This window comes from Acinonyx jubatus, chromosome B4, assembly GCF_027475565.1.
Source record: "Acinonyx jubatus isolate Ajub_Pintada_27869175 chromosome B4, VMU_Ajub_asm_v1.0, whole genome shotgun sequence".
In the NCBI taxonomy this organism is placed as follows: Eukaryota; Metazoa; Chordata; class Mammalia; order Carnivora; family Felidae; genus Acinonyx; species Acinonyx jubatus.
Genome location: NC_069387.1, coordinates 41,499,850 through 41,513,070, shown reverse-complemented (window position 1 = coordinate 41,513,070; position 13,221 = coordinate 41,499,850). Strand labels below are relative to the sequence as shown.

At 38.6% G+C, this 13,221-nt stretch overlaps 1 protein-coding gene across 1 annotated transcript in view; it reads left to right on the top strand.

The window, feature by feature from the left end:
• Positions 1-4,774: 4,774 nt before the first annotated feature.
• The window catches only part of CD163 (CD163 molecule), a 29,497-nt gene continuing 21,050 nt past the window's right edge, over positions 4,775-13,221 (top strand). The window contains 5 exon segments of the mRNA XM_015061346.3: positions 4,775-4,932; positions 6,016-6,102; positions 7,098-7,418; positions 10,389-10,709; positions 12,492-12,812. Coding sequence (XP_014916832.2) covers positions 4,902-4,932; positions 6,016-6,102; positions 7,098-7,418; positions 10,389-10,709; positions 12,492-12,812 — 1,081 coding nt within the window. The 5' untranslated portion in view covers positions 4,775-4,901.

The window sequence follows — 13,221 nt, the reverse complement described above, 5'->3', positions numbered from 1 at the left end:
GAAAGAAAAAGAAAAAGAAGAAAGAAAGAAAATAAAAAAGAAAGAAAAAGGAAAAGAAAGAAAAGAAAGAAGAGAAGTCAGACTTTCCATTAATAAATAAGGAGTTTCAGGTTTCACAACACAAAACACACATTCAAAATGCAAATTTCTGCCATTAGTCTGGGACTTTTCTCACTGATACAGAGCCCTTATTATGTTCAGAGAAACCATTAGAGGAGGGTAGCCCTCTCCCTGTTGGGAGTCTGCCTCCAAGCAAGTGAGTATCACTAACTAGATGGAGGTGTTGGGAGGGGACCGAAGTTCTGGGGTCACAGAGGAGGGAGGTGGTCTCCACAAATCCTTCCTTTCCAAAACCCAGCAGGGAATGGAGGAAATGGGGATGAGTGAGAGAGGTAGGTGTATTGTTTTAACAGCTCACCCTGCTAAGGGCCTAAAGTGCCAAGTCAAGCTGCCAGCCTCCAGATATTAGAACTGTATGATGCTTTGGGGGTAAGTGTGCTGCACTGGGAAAAAGCCAGAACCATATGGCAGCAGTGAAGGAGAAGGGGTTTAGAGGACAGTGATATACTATTGAGAATTAAAAGCTGATCCAGAATACATCAGAGCTACAGGTTGGAGAGAGATCTGCCAGTCCTCTTCTTTTTCTAAGGTGACAATTGGTGACATTTATTTATTTATTTGTTTATTTTTAATTTAATTTTTTATTTTTTAAAATTTACATCCAAGTTAGTTAAGATATAGTGAAGCAATGATTTCAGGAGTAGATTCCTTAGTGCCCCTTACCCATTTAGCCCATCCCCCCTCCCACAACCCCTCCAGCAACCCTCAGTTTGTTCTCCATAGTTATGATTCTCTTCTGTTTTGTGGTGACCTTTATTTTTCATTTCTTGTTTAATATAGGAGTTTAGTGCTATAAATTTCCCCTTGCATACTATTTTAGTGACATCCCACAAATTTTGATGTGTTTTATTTTCATTTTTATATGTTCTTAATATTTTTAATTCCTTTTTTATTTCTTCTTTGACCGTTGGATTATTAAAAGTGAGCTATTTAGTCTCCAGATATTTGAAGTTTTCCAGAGATATGTTTGTTGTTGATTTCTAATTTCATTCCAGAAATGATCAGAGAAGATATTTTGTATGATTCAAATTACTTTAATATATTGAGAATTTTTATATGTCCAGAAATATCTTAGGAAATGTTTTGAATGCACTTGAAAAGAATGTATATTCACTTGTTATTGAATGAAATGTTCTGTACATGTTGATCAGGTTAAGTTGATTGATAATTTTGTTTCATTCTACTATACTCTTACTGATTTTCTGCCTAATTGTTCTATCAATTATTGAGAGACAGAGATTGAAATCTCCTATCATAATTATGGATTTGCTATTTTTCCTTGCAATTCTATAAGTTTTTGTTTCATGGGTTTTGAAGGTCTCATGTCAATTTCATAAACAGTATTCATATGTACTCTTGATAAATGGACCCATTTACCATTATGAAATGATTTTCTTTGTCCCTGGAAATATCTTTTGCTCTGAAATCCATGTTCACTGATTTTAATATAGCCACTCTGCCTTTCTTTTCATTGATGTCAGCACAGCTTCTTTTTCCATCCTTTTACTTTTAACCTATCTTTTTCCTTTATATGATTTAGGCATCATATAGTTGAATTTTGCTTTTTAAACCAGGCTGCTAATTTCTGCCTTTTAATTGGGTGTACTTAGACCATTTACATTTAGTGTGATTATAGTTATAGTTGAGTCCAAAACTATTATCTTGCTCTTTGTTTTCTATTTGTCTAATCTATTCTTTCTTTTTTCTCTCTTTATGGCTTCCTTTGTATTAACTATCTTTAATGATTCTACTTTATCTATTTTATTGGCTTAAGAACTATAATAGCTATAATAGCTATTTTATTGGCTTAATAGCTATAACTCTTTGTTTTGTTATTCTAGTAGCTGATTTAGGTTTATACTATACAATTTATCTCATCGTGGTCTACCTTGAAAAGATATTTTGCCACTTTATATATATTACCTAAATTTTTTTTATCATATTCTTCCATTTGTCTACTTACCCTTTGTGTTATTATTGTTATTATTATTAATTCTTCTTACCTTTTAATTATAACATGTCATTTATGTAATTTAAAAACACAAACAGGCAAAATTCATTTTACAAGTCTGCACATATGCATATTTGAGGATCTGCATCAAATATACTGGAGTGCTGCCCCATGACAAGGCCTGGGGAGAGAAGAGGGTGCAGGCTGGGGACAGAAAAGGGTAAAAAAAATTAAAGTGACAAGAAATAACAAATAGAGGAGTCATATATTCAACTTTTTAAAAAAGAAGACACATTTCTTATGCTTGCTATATTAAGACTAGCAAGTAAGATGAGCAATAAATAATTATAAAAGGTATGAGTTACAATCTTCAAAGTACAGGTTATATGATAGACAAATAATGACGGTAAACGGTTTTCAAAATTGGAGTATCAGAAAGATGCTTTGGTTTTACATTTTATCTTGTAGCAATATTGAGGGTGACCAGAGGCAAGGGTGGTAATGGAAAGAAATGAGAACAAGAGTAAATGCAGTGAAGGTAGAATGTTATTTTCTATTTTTTTTAATGTTTTATTAAGTTTATTTATTTTCAGAGAGACAGAGACAGAGTGAGCGGGGAAGGGGCAGAGAAAGAGGAAGAAAGAGAGAGAATCCCAAGCAGGCTCTGCTCTGCCAGCACAGAGCCCGATGTGGGGCTTGAACTCACAAACCGAGAGATCATGACCTGAGCCAAACTCAAGAGTCAGACACTTAACCGACTGAGACACCCAGGTGCCCCAATTTTTTAAATCTACTAACAGTATAAGAAGGGCCTAATTGAAAAAAAAATAGTAGAGGAATGAAATGAATAGACCACTGGAAAATTAAAAAGATAAAAATCTTAGTGAACAAAAAATTTTTGCTTTCATTAAAGATGAAGAAAAAAGAAGTACCTTTATCCTCCCACCTGAAACAAGTGAAAAACAGACAAAACATATGAAACAAAAATTTTCAAGGCACTGAATATCAGGCAACAAAGGACAGTAATCTGTAAGAGATGAGAAACTAACAAGGTAAATCCCATGATTGCTCTAGTTTACTGCCCTGAGTTTCCACGCCATGGAATAGACCTTTATAATATAAAGTTCAAATTCTTTAGCGTGGCCCATGATGTCCTTCCTCATGTAACCTTTGTTTACCTCTGCAGCCATAATAACATTATCAACAACACCTATTACTGTAACAAAATATAGATGTTATCAAGAGCCTACCATTTGGCAAAGGCTGGCGGGTGTCTAGTTGAAAAAGAAGACACAGTTCTTATCCTTGGGGTATTAAGAGTAGCAAGTAAGATGAACCACAAATAACTATAAAAAGTATGAGTTATCATCTTCAAAGGGCAGGTTACCATGAGTGCACATTTTCTGGAGTAATTCAAGGTTAAAGTTATTTTTCCTAGTGAAGTGGTGTTTAACTGAGACATAAAAGATAGATGAGTAAGAGTTAGCCCGGTGAAAGACAGTACACACAGAAGGAACAACGTGGGTGAGAGGTTAGGTATGTCCAAGAAATGGACAGATGTCAGTATGCCCTTGAGGAACTGGATTGTAGTGAGTGTCTCCTTGGAAGACTGGGGATGCTTCTTTAACTCACCTGTTCTGGTCCCCTGGTCACTAATACCTGAGAATATTTATGCCATCATGAACCATCAAATTTCCATGTTTTCACACGCCTGTATTGTTTCATATGGGTTGTTTCTTACGCTTTGAATCCTTGTAGCTTTTCTTCGTTTGGGCAAAGTCCTCCTCATATTTTAGGACACAACTTAAGCATGTCCTCACGGAAAAGGGTTTTCTGACTGTTTATTCCTGTATCCCACTTGGTATGACCTCTTTTTTTCTCTATTTTTCACCCTGCGCTTTGAACCTATGTTTATCATCGTTAACGTGTGTGTTTCTGTCCCTCGAATTTGCGTTACTTGGAGCTAAAATTATGTCTTGTAAATTTTCATTTCACCATTTTTAGGATCTGTAATGGTCATGGCTGATTTTATTGTTGCTCTTCATTTCATTAGAAAAGAAATACAAGTGCCGTTGTATACACAATCTACACAAAATTATTCATTCATACCACATTTGATTATGGTAATAGTATTCAAAGTGCTTATAATGATAAAAAATTATTTAATTACACTTTGCTTGTTTCTCTTTAGCTTTTTGGCACAACTTGACTGCATGATTGTCCTTTTGGTTTCTTTTTTCTTTTTATGTTTGTTTGTTTTTGAGACAGAGAGACAGAGCACGAGCAGGGAAGGGGCAGAGAGAGAGGGAGACACGGAATCAGAAGCAGGTGCCAGGCTCTGAGCTGTCAGCACAGAGCCTGACACGGGGCTCCAACCCACAAAGGGCAAAATAGTGATCTGAGCTGAAGTCGGACTCTCAACCGACTGAGCCACCCTGGCGCCCCTATCCTTTTTGTTTCTACTGTATTTGTCCAAAACAAAGTACAGAAATATAAATATTCATTTCAATAACAACAGTCCATGAGTTAATATTTCCCCTTAATTTTTGTAAATCCGTAGTAAATATTTCTCAATTTCCTTTGGTTGTTTCATGTCCCATACTGCAGAAAACATGAGTATTAAAGGGAACCTCAGTTTTTTGAATGACTTCCCTTTTTTGATTGACTCCACCTCCTGTTATGTAGCCTTTCTGGATTTGTATGTGTGTGTGTGCAGAAGTGAGATAATGTTTTAGAATTTTTCGCGGTCCTCTTCTTTAGCAGAACACTCCTAGGGAATAACACAAGAGGATTCAGAAAGCGTTCAAACTTTGGACTGGACAAACTCAGAATGGTGCTACATGGAAACTCTGGACCTATTGGTAACATTTCTTATTTATTCCCCATTTACCTTTTAATGTAGCATAAAATGATTCTGGCAGTCAATGGGTCTTACATAATAGTGCTTCCATGGCAGTAACTTGTGTCTGCTATAGATTCAAAATTGAAGGTGGGAGATAAAGATTAGATTTGGCATCCATTTCGTCAAACCGCTGAGGTGAGACTCAGAAAGGGGCTGAAATGAACTGAACAGTATTGAGTCTGGAAACAATGGTTAGAAAAGATAGAACGCGCTGGAATGAATATTGATTGAAAGTTGATCACCTAGAGGAACTTTACAATAGCATCCCTGCGTGTTGAAATCTGCTTTCTGATTTCTATGAATGTGCTAAACTCATTTAGCACTTTTAATTTTTTTTCAGAGCTTTTTTATCAAAGGATAGCATGCCACATGAAAGCATGAGTCATAAGCTTACAGTTCAGTGACTTATCCCAAAGTGGGTGTTCCTGTGTGGTTACCAAAGCATTCGGACTTTTACGCAAGTGTTGGGTTAGAGTAAGACTAAGAAGTGAGAGTGATAAAAGCTTTAGAGTTTTACACTCTATACAATATTTTGGTTTTTCACAAAGAAACATGGTCACTTTATTCCATCAATGTTCAGCTACTCTTTAGCAGGCAGTATACCAGGTATTGGTGAAACAGCGCTGAACTTGATAGGTATAATCCATTCCCTCATGGAACTTTCCACCTAACCATCTGGATCAAGTGGGCTTGGAGACGGGGCATCTGTAGTTGAATATTGTTTTGTGCCTGTGGAGGGAACTGCTCCCTGATAAATTTCACAGATGCTGTTTTGATTTTCCAGGTCGTAAAGTCTGCTTTTGAAATTCTTCTCCATCCTCAACTTGCTTCTAATTCCTCACCTCTGGGTTGCCTACCAACATGAACAGTTTCAAAGCTATTTCATTGAAACTGTATGATTCTGGGTGTGAATGTGTCCATTCCGCCTTGCCATTTTGAAGGAAAGGTTCTTTGTCTTGGTTGGACTTTCCTTGTTAATCTCAAAATTCTCCAAAGTCTCTTTGGGAAGACAATACTGTTGTCCTTTTTTTTTCCCCCATAGACTTTAGAAGATGGTTTGTTCTCTTGAGTCCCTCCACTGTGGCTGTGGTCTCAGTTCTCAGTTCCTGCTTGATCACCAATTCTCTTGGTGAGTGCTTTGTCAAATTTACTTGCAGTCTTAGCCAGTCTGACAAAAATTATTGAAAAGCAAACAATTCTCCTGAAGGCTGAACAGCATCTAAAAAACACACTTCACGATTTCAAAGGATCAGATATTAAAAGTACAAAGTAAGATCCTAACCATGTGACATCAAAAAAGGAACAAAATATTAGCACACTTTCCCCCCAAATAAAATAAACTGTTACGGGGGGGGGGGGGGGCAGTGCATTTTGTTTAAAGATTTGAAATAATGTCTACCTAAAAAAAGAGGGAATAGGGTTTTTCTGGAGAAAAACCTCAGAATTATTGGGATGAAATGGAATTTTCGGAACACTTCAATAAATTCAAATGCCAAAGTTTACCTAAAAATGTACTGAGGGAGGTCAGATATATATGCGTGAGAGCACAGATTCTTAGGTTATTTAAAATAATCATAGGATGGGAGCTGAGACCTTTGGGAGGGGTTGGGAAGAAGAAGGGATTATTTTATGGTAGGAGACAGTAGGAAAATATCTCCATGTCAATTTCCATTTAAGTAGAAAAGTTTTGATCAGATTGCGCGTAGTATTTTAAAAATTCATGGTGTTTTACATATATGTATACAATGGGTGTTAAATTCCTTATGACTGGTCTCTTCATCTTTACCATTTTAGGAATTTGGAGAAACTTACATGGCTCATCCCTATACAATTCTGAAGTATGCTCTTTTAATAGTAAACTTTCCTTGGAGATTATGCAAGTTGACATTATAAAGAATATCAGAATTGTGTTACTTAGCTTTACTGGTTTTAGGTCATTACTTTATCTGAAACCTGTGATGCTGATATGTGTATTCCCAAATAGCATTCTCCTATCGTACCGTGGATGAGGCCAGGCATGTTTCTCCAATTTAGCTTTGAAAAATAAATAGTAATCGAAAGAATACTAATTTTCAACTTGCTCTTTGGATCCCGACCAACTGCTGCCTTTATGCATTGTTGCAGGAGAAGCAGAGAAGGAGCTGAGGCTGGTGGACGGTGAAGACAGGTGCACTGGGAGAGTGGAGGTGAAAGTCCAGGAGGAATGGGGAACTGTGTGTAATAATGACTGGGGCATGGATGAGGTCTCCGTGATTTGTAGGCAGCTGGGTTGTCCCACTGCTATCAAAGCCACTGGATGGGCTAATTCCAGGCCAGGTTCTGGACGCATTTGGATGGATCATGTTTCTTGCCGAGGGAATGAGTCCGCTCTCTGGGACTGCAAACATGAAGGATGGGGAAAACATAACTGTACTCACCAACAGGATGCTGGTGTGACCTGCTCAGGTAAGACTTGCAAAAGTCCAAGCCTCCGGTGCGTGGGTGGCTCAGTCAGTTAAGCGACTGACTCTAGGTTTCATCTCAGGTCATGATCTAGAGATTCATGAGTTTGAGCGCTGTGTTTGGCTCTGTGCTGACAGGGGAGCCTGCTTGGGATCCTCTCTCTCTCTCTCTCTCTCTCTCTCTCAATCTCTGCCCCTCCTCAGCTTGCACGCATGCACACACACTCTCTCTCAAAATAAATAAATAAACATTTTTAAAAAGTCAAAACCTTGACATGAAATGCTTTGTGGGAGGAACCAATATGTAGATGGGTTGAAAACGAAAAGGGGCCAGTTTGCTGTAAGTCCTCCAGTCCATGTATAAAACTACCCAATCCATTGCCAATAGACCAGAAAATGCAGACAAACCCCCTAAAAAAAAAAAAATCAAAAGATTCTGAACACTGCAATCGACGAGGAAGTGACCAGTTTTAATTTTATGGTCAGTAAACCTCCTATGAGTTTCTACTCCTTACATAAAAATATCATGATATCTAAGTTCATTCCTTGTCCTCTTTCTCAGTGACACACTGCTTTCATGCATTCACCTTTTTGTCCATTAACTGCTAATCGACTTATTGGATCAAGAAATAAATATTCCTAGCGCTAATCCTGGAGGAAGGATGTTTTGCAAAGTATTATTGCTTTCTCCGGTGCACAGTGCTGTTCATTTCATTTACATGGTGGTTTTAATTTGCAAAACATTTCGTAAATTTTATCTCAGTTGACCTTACAATAACTCAGAAAGTTATGGGTCAGACCTTTCTGCTGACAGATCCCAAGGTCATATTTATGACCCAATTCAGATTCCTGGGCTTCCCATTTCTCCTTGCTTATTTCACTGGCTTTTATCAACTCTCTCACCTCCTAGCCTCTTTCTTAGAGACCATCTCCTCCACGAGACTGGTTTTAAAAAGGACTAATCCCTATGCAGACATTGTGGTGTACGTGAGCAAGACAGGCTAGGATCTAGAAAAGTGAGGGACAAAATTCCAACTCAGACACTCGTTAATGTTATTTTGTTAAACCTTTCTGAGCTTCAGTTTCTGGAAACTCCGTGCTTAAAACATGTGGAGCTACTGGTCTAGTAAGTGGTAAAAATTAACTTTAATTTCTGCATAGCTCACTGTTTCTCATTACTTGACAACTCAGTTCTCTTTCTTTTCCTTCCTTCCTTCCTTCCTTCCTTCCTTCCTTCCTTCCTTCCTTCCTTCTTCTCTCCTTCCCTCCTCCTCCTCCTCCTCCTCCTCCTCCTCTTTCTCTGCTATCATTAATCATTATGGGGGAAGATTCGGAACAACAATAGTAACATCTACATCGAGCATCTACAGCAAAGTTAAAAATCATAATAAATTTTGCCAGGCTCTCACTATATTGCAATACAGAGCTGAGTGTTTAAGCTGAGACCCCAGTGCAGCTTTTAACTCTTGTTTTCAGTGTTTTATACTTAAGGATAGAACTAATCAAATTTGCTTTTGGAAGTTTACACAGCTAAAGCTCCAACTGGTGCACGCCTAGCCACTCAATGACTCCCTAGTTTCACAAGTTTTCAGAACCCGTATTTCTGAGATTTCCCCACCCTGACTAATGCTCAATCCTCAATGCTCTGCCTCTTGGGAGATTTTGCTATTATCACACGCACTGGGACAACAGAGTATAACAGTGAAGACAATAAACGCTGGTGTTAGACTGCTTTTTCTTTTCACATCCTGGCTCTACTCTCTTCTGGGTGTGTGATCCTGTGACAATTAGGCAAATTGAGAATGTTCTAAGTAGGGATAATGGACAATTAGGATCCTTACATAGTGGGGGATTTTAATCTTTTAAAGTAACTAACAACTAGGATTTTCATCTACACCTGCTTGCCAAAGACGATGTTTTACAGATTAAAATTTGCTTTCTGTTTTGTTTTGTTTCCTGTGACAATTAGGCAAATTGAGAATCTGTGAAGGAGGGGTAGTGGAAATAATATATAATGCCTAATGTTGTGAAGAAGGTAGCATCTATGATACAGCCGGGACACCACATGCCTATTTTAATTGCGAATTATTATTTTTCTTACTATAAATTGTCAGGATAAAAAAATCCTGTTAAGTAGAGGTCTTTGCCTGGTATTTAGAGCTTTTAAAAGTGGGTTACTTTCTCAGAAAAAAAAAAAAAGCGGATCTAAACATTTTGTTTAAGCACAGATTTTGTTTTTCGGATGTCCCCGAATTTCATCCCAAATCTCCTTTTCTTGGGTATTTTAGTTCTCACAGAAAAATCTAGGGAAGAGTGTATAGAGAGAATTTTCTTTATGAGAAAGCTGTTCTTTGCTAAAAATGGTACCAGATGCGTTGGGGAAGGGGGTAAAAAAGCTTTGATTCAAACAGGATATTGGTAGGAAATGAATTATTTTGATTTATTTTTCCTCAACTTTTATTAATTTGGTGTGCCAGAGGATGCTTTTGCAAACCATTGTGCATGCTCATGCATTTTTATTTTTCACTTTTTCCTGTTTCTAATCTTCATGCTCTCAACTGTTGCTGATAAAGCAAGATTAAAATCAAGATTTCAAATGTTCAACAAATGACCAGCTTGCCATTTTTTGCTACTTTGTTGTATGGACCGACTTTATTTTTTCTAGTCTTTTAAATAGGTGTTTGGAGTCAAATTTGTCTATTTCTACATAAAAGAGTGTGTGTTCTGTCTTAATCCTGGAGGGAAACAAAACAAAACAGATTTTAATCTGTAGAGCATCCTCCTTGGTAAGTAGGTAGAGATGAAAATCCTAGTTGTCGGTTGATCTTTAAAAGATTAAAATTCCCCACTGTGTAAAGATGGGCAGCGTCCAAAATGAGGCACCATTTTCAAAAACAGCATCAAATCTCAAGTATCCAGAGGAAGCTCATTTCCTAAAATCACTTCTGAACTCTGGTTCTTTTCTCTGCTCCAGATGGATCCAATTTGGAGATGCGGCTGATGAATGGAGGCAACCAGTGTTCTGGAAGAATAGAGGTCAAGTTCCAAGGACAGTGGGGAACAGTGTGTGATGATAACTTCAACATAGATCATGCTTCTGTGGTTTGTAAACAACTTGAATGTGGAAGTGCTGTCAGTTTCTCTGGTTCAGCTAATTTTGGAGAAGGTTCGGGACCAATCTGGTTTGATGATCTCGTATGCAGTGGAAATGAGTCAGCTCTCTGGAACTGCAAACACGAAGGATGGGGAAAGCATAACTGTGATCACGCTGAGGATGTTGGAGTGATTTGCTTAGGTAAGGACTGATCCGGGTCTGTTCTGTTCTTCATGAGAGGACAAAAGAAAGGGGGTGAGAGTCTCAAAAGCTTGAACTCTTAAAACCATAATGAAGCCTGCTTCCTTGATCACTTTATTGCCTAATTTCTGGTTCCTGATCTGATACCTGTGGAGTTTTTACCGCAGCTGAAATGAGGCTCCCTGCGTTAGCGGGGAAGGATGAACAGTGAACCCGAGATCCAAGTCATGAAGCTAGAAGGAGGTGTTTAGAGAATAATCCAATCATCCTCTCTCTTCCCCTGTACCACCCCCCACCCCTGCCAAAAAAAAAAAAAAAAAAAAAAGAAAAAGAAAAAGAATTAAGGAAAAAAAAGCAGCTTAATTAGCAACTTGTGCTTTGTGGATGAGTTTTGAAAAGAAATCACACCCCTTATCGTCCTCTACCTGCAGAGGGTTTAGCCACATTAAAACCCACCCCTTCCCAAATATTAGTTCAAATTCACAGAATCAAATGGTAAAAATTAATTTGGTTTTCTATTAAGACCTCCTTGATGCTAGTGCTACGGTACGAATAGGTTCTGTGTCTATCTGGAGACTTTCATGTTCCATGCTTACTCAGGGCAAAGGGACATTGGATTTGCATGTACAGGAATGACACTCTCCTTTTGTCACCTGAGTTCTTATGTGGAGGCAGACCTAGTAGGTCTTGAACCCCAGAGAACATTTAGAAAATATAATAGAGTGAAGATGTCCCTATATTCACCAGATACCTCCCCCCTCCCACCCCCCCCCCCTTTTTTTTTCAAATGAGGAAACTCAATTCAAACCAACTTTAAGGAAAGAGAATACTGACTCAGGAAACTGGGGAATCCACGAGGTACAGTTGGTTTCATGCATGGCTGGATCCAAACACTGAACCAATGCCATGGGGGTTTTGGGTTTTTCCTTCTTAAATTGGCTTTTTCGTTGTTGTTGAAAAACATGACCATCTATTGTTCGAACCATAAAAAATGGGACTCCTACAGAGAAGATAGATTTAGTTAGCAGAAGAAAGCGAAAGGGATATGGGAGAGAAAAAAACCACAATGGTACCTCCCATTACCATTTACCCACCAAAATCCTTCTAGGTCCTCGACCAGTACATTTCTTCTCAATGCTGAGGAATCATAATAAACAGCGTTGTGGCAGCAAATGCTAAAACCACCACAGGAAAAGGGCAGTTTTTTTATTGTAAGATACCACTCAGAATCACGTTCTGTTCTTTGAGGATATTGATTGGGGGGAAGGTGAAAGTAGTCATGATGAGGTCCCTTTTCTCTTTGCTCACTTTTGGACTGAGGAGCTGGTCCATCTATCAGGTCCATCTATCAATGGACACTTGGGCTGCTTCCATAATTTGGCTATTATAAATAATACTGCAATAAACATAGGGGTTCCCATGTCCTTTTGAATCAGAGTTTTTGTATTTTGGGGGATAATACCTAGTAGTGCAATTACGGAATCATAGGGTAGTTCTTTTTGTTTTTTGAGGAACCTCTGTACTGTTTTCCACCGTGGACCAGTTTGCATTCCCACCAACGGTGCACAAGGGTCCCCTTTTCTCCACATCCTCGCCAACACTTGTTTCTTCTTGTCTTTGTGATACTGGCTATTCTGAAAAGTCCTGTCTTCTTGCCCAAGGCACTCCTTCTTCACATCCAGTGGTTTTCAGTGGTATTATATCACTCTTTTCTGTCTCTATTTATATTTGCCCCTTATTCTTGTTTCTTTATCACTGATTTGTTTTGTGTCCCTCTTACAGATGGAGCGGATCTGAGCCTGAGACTGGTGGAAGGAGTCACTGCATGTTCAGGAAGATTAGAAGTGAGATTCCAAGGGGAATGGGGGACAGTGTGTGATGATGGCTGGGATAGCAATGATGCTGCTGTGACATGTAAGCACCTGGGATGCCCAACTGCCATCACCGCCATTGGTCGAGTTAACGCCAGTGAAGGAAGTGGACACATTTGGCTTGACAGTGTTTCCTGCCACGGACACGAGTCTGCCCTCTGGCAGTGCAGACACCATGAATGGGGAAAGCATTATTGCAACCATAATGAAGACGCTGGTGTCACATGTTCCGGTAAGTTAAGAGAAAAACAGAGAAGGAAGGACTTGTGTTCTTTAGGAGTAGGCATGGGGAGGAGACGTGAGCAATAGAAATGTCAGCTAATGTCCTTGTTGGGGATTCTTTCACAGTCTTGAGTAATCTTAAACATAGTCTTTATTTGGCTGGTTTGGAGGGTTGTCTGACTATTTTCTGCAGTAATTATTCAGGCTGCTCTCAGGGACCACATTTAAGATTCTAAATCTCCCTGGAGCTCTGAGACACAAAATGTTATGTCTTTTTCAAATATCTCTGACATGCTGCCATTGACAATTTTTTTTCTTTTATTTATTTATTTATTTATCTATTTATAGAACAAGCTGGGGAGAGGCAGAGAGGGGGACAGAAGATCCAAAGCAGGCTCTATGTTGACCTCAGAGTGTCC